Source organism: Harmonia axyridis, chromosome 5 (genome assembly GCF_914767665.1).
Source record: "Harmonia axyridis chromosome 5, icHarAxyr1.1, whole genome shotgun sequence".
In the NCBI taxonomy this organism is placed as follows: Eukaryota; Metazoa; Arthropoda; class Insecta; order Coleoptera; family Coccinellidae; genus Harmonia; species Harmonia axyridis.
Genome location: NC_059505.1, coordinates 3,120,712 through 3,134,455, shown reverse-complemented (window position 1 = coordinate 3,134,455; position 13,744 = coordinate 3,120,712). Strand labels below are relative to the sequence as shown.

General features: G+C 35.0%; 1 protein-coding gene across 1 annotated transcript; it reads right to left on the bottom strand.

Moving 5' to 3' along the window:
- Positions 1 to 6,369: 6,369 nt before the first annotated feature.
- On the bottom strand, positions 6,370 to 13,416 carry LOC123680219 (trafficking protein particle complex subunit 11). The gene is made up of 8 exons (XM_045618009.1): positions 11,680 to 13,416; positions 11,195 to 11,578; positions 10,636 to 10,963; positions 9,034 to 9,401; positions 8,821 to 8,978; positions 7,843 to 8,059; positions 7,595 to 7,786; positions 6,370 to 6,516 (listed from the first exon to the last, which is right to left on the bottom strand). Exons 1-8 carry the CDS (start codon positions 13,309 to 13,311, stop codon positions 6,451 to 6,453), a joined length of 3,345 nt encoding a protein of 1,114 aa, XP_045473965.1. The 5' UTR covers positions 13,312 to 13,416; the 3' UTR covers positions 6,370 to 6,450.
- Between the last annotated feature and the right edge of the window lie 328 nt (positions 13,417 to 13,744).

The following is a 13,744-nucleotide window of genomic DNA, read 5'->3' as shown; positions in this document are numbered from 1 at the left end:
TTTTAATTTTTACTTAAATATTGTAGTCGTTTTTTGCTATTTTTTACATTTTACAACAAACCAACTGTTCGAGGAGATCCAAAGTCGATGTATAGTTGTTGTTAAAATGCCTATAGCACGTATACGCAGAATTTATCGCCAGTTAAGTGAATTTGAATTGAGGTCGAATTATTGGTCTACGGGAGGCGGGGTTGTCATTTCGAAAAATCGCTAATTGTACGAACAGAAATCGAACTACTGTATGAGATGTTGTCAAGCGTGGTTTAATAATGCCCAAAATCGAAGAAGAGTAGGCACCGGAAGTCGAATGAAGTTCAAGATCGACGTCAAAGACTTTTGGCCATTAGAGACCGATTTGCGACAACTCGATCTTTGGCTGATGAGTGGTTAGGAGAACAAGGCCATCCTGTAACTGTCCGAACGGTTTACTGCCGGATAAGGTCTTTTGGACTAGAGCATAATAGACCCCATCTTGTGTTACCTCTGCTGGTTGAGTATCGGCGGCAACGGTGCAGAGAACGTCAACATTGAAATGTGGAAAGGCATCAGGTCGTCTTTTCTGATGAATATCGATTCTCCTTGGGTGCACACGATGGCCGAAGAAGGGTTAGACGACGTCGGGAGAAAGACATGAACCTCAGTTTGATGTTTAGCGTCATGTATACGGACGGTAGGCGTTATGGTATGGGGTGCTATTGCACATGCAAGTAAGTCACCTAGTCTTGATTCGAGGTAATATGACAGCGCTACGCTACCTTCCAGAAATAGTGAAGCCATATGTTCTCCCTTACCTTAACCGTCTCGAGAACCAATATTTCAGCAAGATAATGCCCGACCTCATGATGCCAGAGTTAGTTGAAACGTTTTCGAAGCGATCCTGTAAATCTTTTGCATGGCCGCCCAGATCCCCTTATCTTTCGCCCATAGAGCATGTTTGGGACATCATGGGGCTTGGAAATTTACCCCCAGCCCCCACAGACTTTGTTTGCTCTGAGATAAGAAGTACATGTAGCTTGATATAGTATCTCTCAAAAAGAAAGAGACCTTCTTATTGCATCAATGTCGAGACGTGTTGGGGAGTGTATAGATAATCGCGGTGGACAAACACATTATTAACAAATTTATCAAAAAAATTGTAAACCCTTCGTTTTTTCTCCAAATTTCAATCATTTACCACTTGCTATGTTATATATGTTTTAACAAAAAAAAATTTAATTTAAACAGCTCCTTCTGGGTGTTGAAGTTTCTTTATCAGTTAGTATAAAAAATGCTAAATGTAGTATATCTCAAAAAACAAATCTGATAAAAAAACTGAGGTCTATTTCGAAATCTGCACCTAAAAATTAACCAGGAAAATGTATGTTGGCCCGTGTAATCTCAAAAACCATCGGTGCAGTAAAATTATCCAAAGGCGAATCCAGAGTCAAGTTGAAAATAACCCATTTGATAAAATAGAATTGACATTGCAAGTCGAGATAAATCATTCGCGAGTTGTACAGGACTCAAAAATGTATGTGGGAATTTTCGTTATTTAACCTAAGCCAAAGTTATTTTCGTCCGGAATCGTACCCCGGGATACCTCGGTAAAAAATAATCATTTGCAACTAAATAATTAGAGTAAGTGCTCCGAGGAAAGACGATCTATTTCGAAATTTTAATTTATCGAGGCAGTTAATTTTCTCTTTGTTACGGGCCCTGGCTCCAACGAATTATATCACGAGCGTTGTGTTTGTTTTACATCTATTATTGATTTATCTCGGAGAACAGAGCTAGTTGTTATTTCGAATCATGTTCAATTCAACGTTCTAGTGCGTTAGGATGAAGATCAAAAATTTTATGATGATTCGAAAAAAAGACATCTGTGTACACACATTTTATTGTTTTCTTATTCCGATACTTTTAGGCCTTTGTGGGGCCTCAGACAGCTTATGATGTATACATTACTTAAGACTTAGGTCTTCAGAGGGATTACCACCAGGTGGTTTTCCGCGTATCAGTCAAACATTAGGTAACCAAACATTTCCGCTCTGGCGCTCCTTCGATGACCAAAGATTCTATGGTGTTTTATAGCATATAAGTAGAGACAGCACAGTACGACGGTCGATTACTTTTTTCACAGAATAATAGTTTTACCCCTTTTATAATGATTTTTTGTATGTTTTTTTTTTCACGAATATTCAAAACATATATCAGTGCTTTTGTATATTGAACATATTGGGCCAATTGAAAAGTCCCCGGTCTGATGCACAGATGACGAAGCTAGTATTAAATCCATATGATTTTTAGTTAGAACCAACCTTCAAACGATACGTATCAAAATTTGACAGCAGTCCTACCATTGGTTTGTGAAATATTGAGTTGAGGGTGTAGCTACTTTTGTTATTTGCAAAAAAGATGGAAAAAAAAGAATTTCGTGTGCTGATGAAATATTTCTTTCTGAAGGAGAAAAATACAGTTAAAGCGAAAAAAAAAATTTTCACCAGGAAAATCAACCATCATTGATTGGTATGCTAAGTTTGAACGTGGTGAAATGAGCACCGAAGATGCCGAAGTTCACAAAATAATTTTGAATGACCTTAAAGTGAAGTTGATTTAGATAGCAGACATTCTGAAGATATCATCTGAACGTGTACATCATATAATTCACGAATATTTGTATATGAGAAAGCTGTGTGCAAAATGTGTGCCGCGCGAGCTCACAATCGATCAAAAGCAACAACGTGTTAATGATTCTGAGCAGTGTTTGAAGTTGTTTAAATGCAATGAACCTGAATTTTTGTGTCGATATGTGACAATGGATGAAACATGGCTCCATCATTTCAGTCCGGAGTCCAATCGACAGTCAGCTGAGTGGACTGTACACGATGAACTGAATCCAAAGCGAGGAAAAACACAACAGTCAGCTGGCAAGGTTATGACATGAGTATTCTGGGATGCGCAAGGTATAATATTCATTGATCACCTCCAAAAGAACCAGACCATCAACAGCGATTATTATATAGCGTTATTGGATCGTTTAGAGGATGAAACCGTTAAAAAACGGCCCTATTTGAAGAAAAAAAGATGCCGTTTCATCAAGACAATGCGCCGTGTCACAGATCAATAAAAACAATGGCAAAATTGCATGAATTGGGCTTCGAATTGCTTCTGCATCCACCGTATTCGCCAGATCTGGCCCCCAGCGACTTTTTCCTGTTCTCAGACCTCAAAAGAATGCTCATTCGAAAGAAATTTATCGTCAATGAAGAAGTAATCGCCGAAACTAAGGCCTATTTTGAAGCGAAAAACAAATCGTACTACGAAAATGTATCGAAAAGTTGGAAGATCGCTATAATCGCTGTATCGCCCTCGAAGGCAACTATGTTGAATAATAAAATCGAATTTTGACAAAAAAATGTGTTTTACTATGGTAGACCAGGGACTTTTCAATTGGCCTCTCATGTCAATGCTCTACCTATAGGGTACCTATATTTCAAAATTACTTTTAAGAAAAATGCAATTTTGAAAATTCCATTGCATTAAGAAGTTGGAATCTTTCATTTGTAATGCTATTTAATGAAAAAAACTTCAAAAAATCTCCCTAATTCACCTTCGTCTATGAAATTCATTCTGTTCATTTCATTAGTTCACATTTCTGTGACAGTTTGTTTCATTTCCCACATCGAATATCAACCAGTCATCCAAGATTTATTCAACAACAAGTTAATTAAGCACATTATTCTTTGTAATTGTTATTTTTGCGGAAATCCCAATATATTTTCGGATCATATCGATCATTATATTTTTAGGAACTTACAAGTGATTTTCAGGGTGTTATTTTTGATTTAACCAGCCACAGAATAATGTCTCGCCTTGGGATAAAATTCGGCTTCTATTTATTTCTAAAATTTGGATGGCTTCCATTTTACGACTCGATAAGAATGGTTTCTGTCTGAAAACTATTTTCGTCTTTGAATATTGGCTATTTTGAAGAATTTTTAATTTACAAATGTTCATTCTACCACAACAAATCAATATAAATGGCATTAAGATCAGAAGATCGAAATATAACCCAGCAGTGACGTCAGAATATGAACAAGCGCGCAAAAGCTACGGTTGCGCATTTCATTTCACTATAAAGAGACTAATATACAGGGTTCTCTAAAAAAAAGCTTCATATCAATTACAAATACGATTGTTTCGTTGCTTGTGTGGCATGAAGCGCTCTCTTGTTGAAAATATACTAACTGACTAAGAAACACCTAGAAGGAACTGTTTAAATTTTAATTTTTTTTTGGTAAAAGATAGTATAGCAAGGAGTAAATGATTGAATTTGGAGAAAATAGGTTATCTCATGTAAATAATTTCTAATACTTAAATATTGTAGTCGTTTTTTGCAAGTTTTTAAATTTTACAACAAACCAGCTGTTCGAGGAGATCCAAAGTCTATGTTTAGTTGTTGTTAAAATGCCTGGAGCACGTGTACGCGGAATTTATCGCCAGCTAGTTAATCTGACAGAGGTCGAATTATTGGTCTACGGGAGGCGGGGTTGTCATTTCGAGAAATCGTTAACCGTCCGAACAGAAATTCAACTACTGTTATGAGATTTTGTCAAGCATGGTTTCATAATGCCCAAAATGGAAGAAGAGTAGGCACCGGACGTTGAAGGGTCACAAATGAAGTTCAAGATCGACCTGTAAGACTTATGGCCACTAGAGATCGATTTGCGACAACTCGATCTTTGGCTGATGAGCGGTTAGGAGAACAAGGCCATCCTGTAACTGTCCGAATGGTTTACCGCCTGATAAGATCTTGTTTTACCTCTGACAGTTGAGCATCGCCGGCAACGATCACAGTGATGCAGAGAACGTCAACATTGGAATGTGGAATGACATCAGGTCCTTTTTCTGATGAATCTAGATTCTCCTTGGGTGCAAATGAAACGTGAACCACAGTTTTATACTGAGCGTCATGTACACCGGACAGTAGGCGTTATGGTATGGGGTTCTATTGCACATGCAAGTAGATCACCTTTAGTCTTTATTCGAGGTTACATGACAGCTCTGTGTTACCTTCAAGAAATAGTGGAGCCATATGTTCTCCCTTACCTCAACCGGCTCGAGAATCCAATATTTCAGTAAAGATAATGTCCGACCTAAGATTGCCAGAGTTAGTTTAAAATTTTCGAAGCGACCCATGTGAATCTTTTGCCATGGCCACCCAGATCCCCTGATCTTTCACCCATAGAGCATGTTTGGGACATCATGGGTAGCAGGCTTGGAAATTTACCCCAGTCGCGACGGACTTTGGCGGCTCTGAGACATAAAGTAAATGTAGCTTGGGATAGTATCTCTCAAGAAGAAATAGACTTATTGCATCAATGCAGAGACGTGTTGGGAAGTGTATAGATAATCGCGGTGGACACACCCATTATTAACAAATTTATAAAAAAGATTGTAAACCCTTCGTTTTTTTTCTCCAAATTTCTATCATTTACTCCTTGCTTTGCTGTCTGTTTTACCAAAAAAAAATTAAAATTCAAACAACCCCTTCTGGGTGTTGCAGTTTCTTTGTCAGTTAGTACATACACATCAATATCTTCCAAATCCGGTCATAAAAATTGTGCTCGGTAGCACGAGATCGAAAAACTACCGGCTGCAGCAACAATTTTCTCAGTTGTTCTTGAGCGACGCACAAGGTCTTGATTCTTCACATCACTTACTGATAAAAACACAGAAATTCAATTTGATTGGTCAAAACTAACAATTGAATCGAAAATTTATCCGAATATTCCATCAACAAGGAAATTTTCTAGGAAATTTTGATATTTCTGACGACTTAGAGAGAATTATTACCCTTTTTATTCTCGATACAGCTGAATTTCTAGACAGATGCTGTGAGATAAATATTTTGAAGAAATTTAAATTTCAACATCTCGAAAATTATGCATTTGCTTCATGTTTACGAGTCCTTATTCCTAGAAATCATCCTTCGTTTGTACCGTTGATTTAGGAGCGCTCTGTATTCCCCACCGAATTCAATCGACAAACAAAATTGATAGCACCTTCATGAAGGAAATTTACGAGTGACCTTGCGTATTTCAATCGTCACATAAAACACCTGCATGAAAAATAGGGCTGGGATTGAAAGAGGCCGAGAGTTATAGTCAACATTAATTAAACGATTTTCCAAATATCAATTATCGCTTTGTATCGTCGGCCAAAAAGTATTAAAAACCAAATCATGTCAAGTTCACGTGAGCTAGTTCCAGTTTTATATATAAGCTGATATGAGCACATACAGGACCTTGTTGCGTCATTTCTAGATTTATGCCTACAAACTGAAAATGTATGGACTTAGGAAAAGTGCGCAAACATGATAACACGATATAAGAGAGTTGTTTTTATTAATTCATAAAAATACAATAACAATTACAAACAATAAATATATAATTATATATAAACAAATTATTATCTAACACTTATATTTTGAGGATTAACACAGTCTGGTACCTTAACTGATCCTTTGGCCTCAGGCTGAAAAATAGTCAAATCAGTGAGATTCAGCAATACATTCAAACGAAATGTGACATTTCCAACAGAAATATAAGGGATTGAGGGTCAGTTTCATAAACGGAAGTAGAGTCTCGTTTTCCTTGAGAAGTTTCTTTCACAAATGAAACGTTTTTGTTTTTCATAAACCAATTTTGAGGTTAGAAAAAGGTTTGAAGCGTTTCTCCTCAATCCTCATAAAGTCCCGATATTGGCCCTTTATGGCAAGAAAGGGATCCTTTTCTTCACGCATGCTCTATGACTAGAAAACATAACCTCGTTCTGTTGTGTCATTTTCACCACACTTTTTCCCCGACCATACAGACTTTTGGTCAAAATTATCATTTTTGGAATTAAGGACCTTCATTTACTTTCACTTTATACACAAAATTTAAATGTCTATGAAATATGCAGGCAATAAATCACTAGTTCTGATAGTAGCCAACCCTAGGAAATTCAACTTTTAAAAAAATAAAAGAAAGCTTTCTCTAAAAGACGTTCGGAATATGTTCGTGGAATCGGAGCCACTTTCAAGCTCCAGTTGGAGGAAACTTTCTAATGAAACGATCTTTACCAAAGAGAGCTCTTTCCAATAGATTATGAAACTGGCCCTAAGATATTATATATAATATATTATGTCTTTCTTAGATAATGAAATGTTCATTTTTTCCTGATAACATCTTGCTCTATCCAATATATACTTTTTGTCAATCATTACATGTTAACTTATTTACCCCTGAAGATGAAATTTCGCTCAATGGCCCCAACATGGATCCAAAAATATCTCAAATATAACTCTATATCTTGCAGAATTATCGACACCCTTCATTAGAGGAAAGTATTGTGTTTCACTTACTCCAAACCAAAATCAGGATGACTTTTCGTTAAGTTAGGACCAAAACAATCAAGCTATGCACTCTGAATTATCTTCTTTGACATTGACCGGTAAAAATCTCAAAAGAACTTGAAAAACGCATTGTAAACTTTTCAATAACTCACAACCTTTCTGTATTCACATTTGAGAAAAAATGGTGAACCTAATGATATAGGATAGTTAACTTACCATAATGAACAGATGAGTAGGCAAAGATCTCTGAATCAGGGCGTTCAAATCATCTTGTCTTAATAACGGTGACACTAAACCATTTACTGGCAGATTTAAATTGAGTTTAGGCAGAGCAACGCTTCCAGCGAATAGGGGATATAAATTGTATTTTACCGTCTGCTTGCAATGAGGTAGAATGCTAACCATATACTACAAAGTAAGATTGAGTTGAATATTTCTGCAAAAAACATACTAATATGTCTAACCTGTTTGAATCCAGCAAACATGAAACCATCACTTCCATCTATGCCAACATCCAATTGTATCAACTGATTGGATTTGTTTTCCAAAATGTATTTAACCACTGTGGGAGTCCTTACTGTACCGTGAGCTGGAAGAACAACCTCAATTTTTAGTGGTACCTTTTGTACAGGGCATCCCGTAATGTTAATTTTACTGACAGACGATTGTTTTCCGTCTGATCTGAAAATGGAATTGAAAAAATTGGATTAGAATTCTTCAAATAGTGATACAATGACAAACAACATTTTTCTTTATCTATACGAAAGCTGAATTATGTATACATATTCTGTAGAATAGTCTTTTTTAATTGCTTCTCAGAAAATCTGAAGAAAAAAAAATTTAGATCACTGAGTAGTTATCTAGCCAAACAGAGCAAATTTCATGGTTATATTTCATTATTATATGTTGGTACCTGGAACTCTCCTGTCACAGATTCATCTATTATCTGTCAAAATAAAACAAAACACTTCTGTCAAGCAACATTTTTCAATGCAAGAATCACTGAACGATATTTACGGAAATATTCCATTAATTTCAATAAAAATCTAGTGAATTAGAGAAAGTAATGTATAATACTCGTACAGAAGGCTCATTCTAACTATCGTTCATTCAAAATCTTTGTACATTGTGGGTCGTTTTTGAATTTTGAACTTGTGGAAGAATATCAATGCCTTCTTAATATCCTAATCACCAAATTGAAGGAACTGAGCTGGAAGTATCAATGTCATTGATTTTACCGCCAAATAATAAGAAATTTCAATTTTTAAAATTAATGAATAAATAAATTAAAAAAATTCAATATATTAATTATAATATTTTCAACGGAAAATTATAAAAGAATAAATGATTGATATTTCATGTTTCCCAATGTAGGCCAGAATTTTCTAAAAACTCTTGAGAATTTGTTATCGGGAGTAAAAAAAATTGAATATTTTAAATACCTTCTCCATTTGATGACATACTGTCCCAAGTTAACATTTTGCTCTGAAGATCTACTACAAGACGCTAAGAATAATTCAGTGCCCACTTCTCCTTCTTTGAGCTGGATTCCGTGTAAGGGACTAGAAATATTATCTTCAACACTTTGAACCATTGGACTCTAAAAAAAAAACTAGTAGAAAGATGAATCGAACCCAACTTATTTATTTCCATACAAACTCAAAAGACGTAGTTTCAACGATGAGAGGCCAAGGAGAAAGACAACTTATGGATGGCATTATTCCAAAATGCTCGTCCACATAAAATGTGTCGATGTCCATCATGAGGACCGATAAATATTTTGTTGAAACATCAAAGGGTTGAACTACAGATATCAAGAGCGATTCTGTCTTTGTGCTGATTACGGGAGTGTTATCATTATTCAGTAAATATGTTAATTTTATCTGTACATTTTTCACTTCTAATTTATGGACTCTTAAATAGAAATATGAAGAAGTTTTTTCTCCTGGTTCCATATGCTTTTTGACATTGAGACTTAGTGGGGCCTTCTGAGGTATTCCATCTTCATTATTTGTTATGTCAGCTTGAAAATAATTACTATATCAGTATAATTCATTGATAGATATGCAAATAATGATATTGAGATAAATTTTGTATACAGGTGGACCAACAGAAGTAAAAAACTTCATGAACATTGAATAAATTTGTTGTCTGTTTCTTGATATCAATTTTTTTTGATATAACTGTATAAATAGAAGAAATTAGGGAAAAAATGGATATTACTCCAGAAATCCACTGAAATATTTCTGAAATTTTGTCTAATTGGGCTCATTCTGTAGGATTTTCTAATAAGAGGTATCATTTTGAAATTGAAAAAATTTTTGAGAGAAATCCATGTATGTCATTTCATTGTAAAAAGAAAGGTATGCCATTAACTATAGAAAACGATATCAGCTAGCCGTGACTGCCACTGTTGCTGCACCATATTCTTTTCATAAAATATTACATGACCAATTCGCACATTTGAGGCTGTATGTCCTCAATAACTTCACGTATTTCATCTTTAAGGTCTAAAATCCATTGTGGTTGACAAAGTTTTCACGTGTACCAAAAGAAATGAATTCTAAAGGTGTTAAATTACAAGATCTTGAAGGCCAATTGTGATCACCTCTTCGAGAAATAACACAGCCAGAAAACTCTTCTTGCGATATTGCGATTGTTTTGTTGCTTGTGTGGTGCCGTCTTGCTGAAAATAAACTGCGCCCCTATCAATATCTTCCATTTCCGGACATAAAAATCATCAATTCCCAAGATTGTCATGAAAAGTCTTGAAACTTAAGTCTTTATTCAAAATACAGTTTGATGTCTTTTGTGGACTGCCCAATTCCCAAGTTGATGACGAATCAACAATAGGTTTTCGTTGACAATAAGGACTACAGCAGAAATATTCACAGTTGTTCTTGAGGGACACACGGTTTCGATTCTTCACATTACTAACTTGTCCCAATGGATCAAATTTTTCCTACAGTTTGACTATTGCCGATGGTGCTTCACGAAGTCCCAAAAGTGCTTTAGTTTTGCGAACCGTGACTGCAAAATTTTTACTATTTTTATTGTGAATTTCAATGCGTTGTTGAAACATGTATCGTTTCATTTTTAATAATGGTGTAGTTTTTAATTGTCAAATGTCAAAAGATGACAGCTCAAAAACTGACAGCTTTCCTTCATATTGATTTCTCTGAGGTTTTTCCATATTTGGCTTATCTTATCAATAGAAATTTTCACTTTTCAAAGCAAGAGATCTGGTAGAAACTTACATGTAGAAACAGCTTCTTCGCCTATCAAGAAAAGAGTTACTTCCAGGTTGTCTATGGAATTATCTTCTTTATTATCCATATGCATGCAAACCTCATACCATTCTCCCAACAAAGCTGGCTGTTTGTGAACGAAGTTTATTTCTAGCTTAGATCTTCGAGGTACTATAGTTGCACTCATTTGTGACCTAATGTTATCAAAATCTACAGTTTCTTTTGTATGTTTGAAGTGGAGCAATTCAGGATGGACTTGGTTAGATTCATTGTTACTTCCAAACTTGAGTTCCAATTTGCAACCGGGCGTTCCCATTTGGACGGTAACATTTCCTATCTGAAATTTCAATTTTCTTTCATTCCCTTGAAAATTCAAAATGGATTATTATAATTATAATTAATATGGTTTCCACTGAATCTGAGTATCGAATAAATACAAATGTTCTTTTGCTATTGTAGATGAGCTAATTGTAGTTCATTTTAATTATTCGCAAAATTTGCTATTTTAACATTATTTTTACATGTTTATTTTTTCGCAGCAAAGCTTCACTTCACTTAAAAACCTCACCTGTATATCCTTCAAGATATCACTTTGATCTGGATAAAATTCAATCATAAATTTTTTCACTTCTTTACTTTTAATTTCCATAGTTTTTCCCAAAGTATTTACTGCATATTCTGATGTGAGTGTTGAAGTGACGATACATACAGATACTTGAACCAGAGTTAAACTAAATGGGCTTGTATTTCTGAGCAGAATCTCCACAGATACTTTTTGATCGACTTCATAATGCTTTCTCAAGAATCTTGCTTTAGTTTCTATGCAGCTTGTGACGTTCGTCATATCCAATACAACATTAAATTGTGAATTAGTGAATATTGGTTGCCAATTGATGATAGCTTTTTGGAGCAATTCATGTGGTATGTCAGGATCGCCAAATGGTATTTCTTTCTAAAAAAATATTTATTTAATCAACATTATATTTTGTGGTTTCTTACAATGAATATGGAGCAAAATGTTTTAGTAAAAAAATCATGTTTCATTATATTTACCTTCAATACTTTATTGAAATTCTCATATATTCTTTTTTTGTAGTCCAAACTAACATCAGTACACTTCCCAAGTAATTTCAGAGCAAGCAGCAAGTAGTCGTGAGAACTGGCTATCAAAAATGCACATTTCAAAGCTTTGATCATAAGATTTGACATTATCGACCACCATTTTTCCTGACGAAAATCCCACAACATATGTGTGAGCAAAGTTAAAGCTTTACTGAAATCTTGAGCATCATAATATTCATCTGCCATTTGTAAAATTAGATATCTCCTAGTCCTGGGGCATTTATATGTTTTGAATTGTGAAATCCCTAAACCATATAACTGTATGATAATATTTGAATGGTTGACTTGTTTTTCCAAAAATTGCAAAGCATGAATACCATTCAATTCTGTTTGTGGATCAGGTACATCTTGAGTAAGTTTTCCAGGCCTCCAAGGCCTTTGGCCATAATATTCCATCTGTGCAAAGTTCTCTAAAGGATCAGGTTGAGGGTAATTATTAATGTTTGCACACAATTCTCTACATGTATTTTTACGCATTATTGCATATTGAGCTGCTTGCTGGTAATAAATGCCAGGGTGCTGTGTTTGAACAGCTGGAAGACCCAGTTTCACAGTTTCATCAAAAATATCACCAAAGACTTGAAATTGCTTTGATAACCAAGCATAATGTTCAAAGGCTAACTCTTGAGAGCCAAGACGATTCTTAAAATGCTCAATATGATTTTTAAAATGATATATTGCATCCCTAGGCAAGTTCAGACGAAATTGTAATTTGCACAACTTGAAACTAATGAAACCTGCTATCATTCTTATTTCATTGGCATTAGTATCAGTAACTCTTATTTCTAATAAATTATTATAGGCAATGGAGTAATGTTTGTGAGCTGTCATATTATCTTGTTTGAGTTCATAAAGAAATGCCATTTTAAACTGATGCCTAACATACAAAAATTGGTGATTGGTTTTATTGAGATGATCTTTGTGAGAACGAATAATTTTCGCTTCATTATGGTAATAATTTTGTGCAACATCAAAAAATGCACCATCCAAACGTATAATGTAGTCCTGTAGATGATCACCAATAGGAAGGATAAATAAAGATTGAGAATTTAATTCACAGCTGGCACATAGTGAAACTGCTCTTTCAGAAGCTAGAATGTCCTCTCCTGAAGGTAGCGTTGGAACATGTTGTATTAATACCACTGTTAATTTGGTATTTCTTCCTTCTAATGCTGCTCTCATGGATTGAACCCTTGAGGCGCATTCTATCATCTTTTCATTCCATTGAGTATCATTCCAATCCAACTCGTAAAAAATTACTATTGCGGCAGGTATTTCATATAAATGTTTATTCATCCAATTCTTCTTGAGAATACCCTTTGGAATATACCATTCGTATGAATTTCTTTTTGGCTTGATAACTGGAAATTCATAGGAGTTGCTAATGAGTTTGAATAATAGAGGTGCTCTTTCAAACTTTCTATATCCTGTGAGGGCTTCCCAAATTGCCTTATGAATTGCATTATTTACAGTATCTAGGCCCGAAACACCAATAAGAGCTAATGCTTTGGAGCATAGTTCTTTAGGTAAATCAAAATTATTTTGTATTGCGCTATGAGACATCACTCTTAATAGTCAATAAATAATCCTTCAATTTTATTGTGAATTTATGAAATTGAGGTTGGGTTTTTAATATTTGGATGTCAAAACAGTTCAGCTGACATTGACGGCTGCAAGGCCTACAAGTTGCTTAGTTGCCAGATGTAGGCAAGAGGCTGACCAATCCACAGAATATATCTTTTAGAGATATATTCTGACTGATATGACTGACGTCACATAAGCACAGAATATATCTTTTAGAGATATATTCTGTGCTTATGTGACGTCAGTCACGTGACAGGAGGCTCAAAGCTTTCTATCTTTATTGTTGGAGTCAATGCACAGACTACACGATGACTAAGTACACATCAACGTGTTATTAGTGAATACATTTTCTGATATTTTTCGTTTTTCAATATGGTGGTTTTTTCTCATAAGCACTTTGGGCAATTCTTTC

Excerpts from the sequence above, each read along its gene's own strand:
- LOC123680219 (XM_045618009.1), bottom strand. The coding sequence starts at position 13,311 with ATGTCTCATAGCGCAATACAAAATAATTTTGATTTACCTAAAGAACTA. Across the intron at positions 10,964-11,194 it reads ATATCTTGAAGGATATACAG|ATAGGAAATGTTACCGTCCA; the intron begins GTGAGGTTTTTA and ends TTGAAATTTCAG. Across the intron at positions 7,787-7,842 it reads TGTTTGCTGGATTCAAACAG|TATATGGTTAGCATTCTACC; the intron begins GTTAGACATATT and ends CTTACTTTGTAG.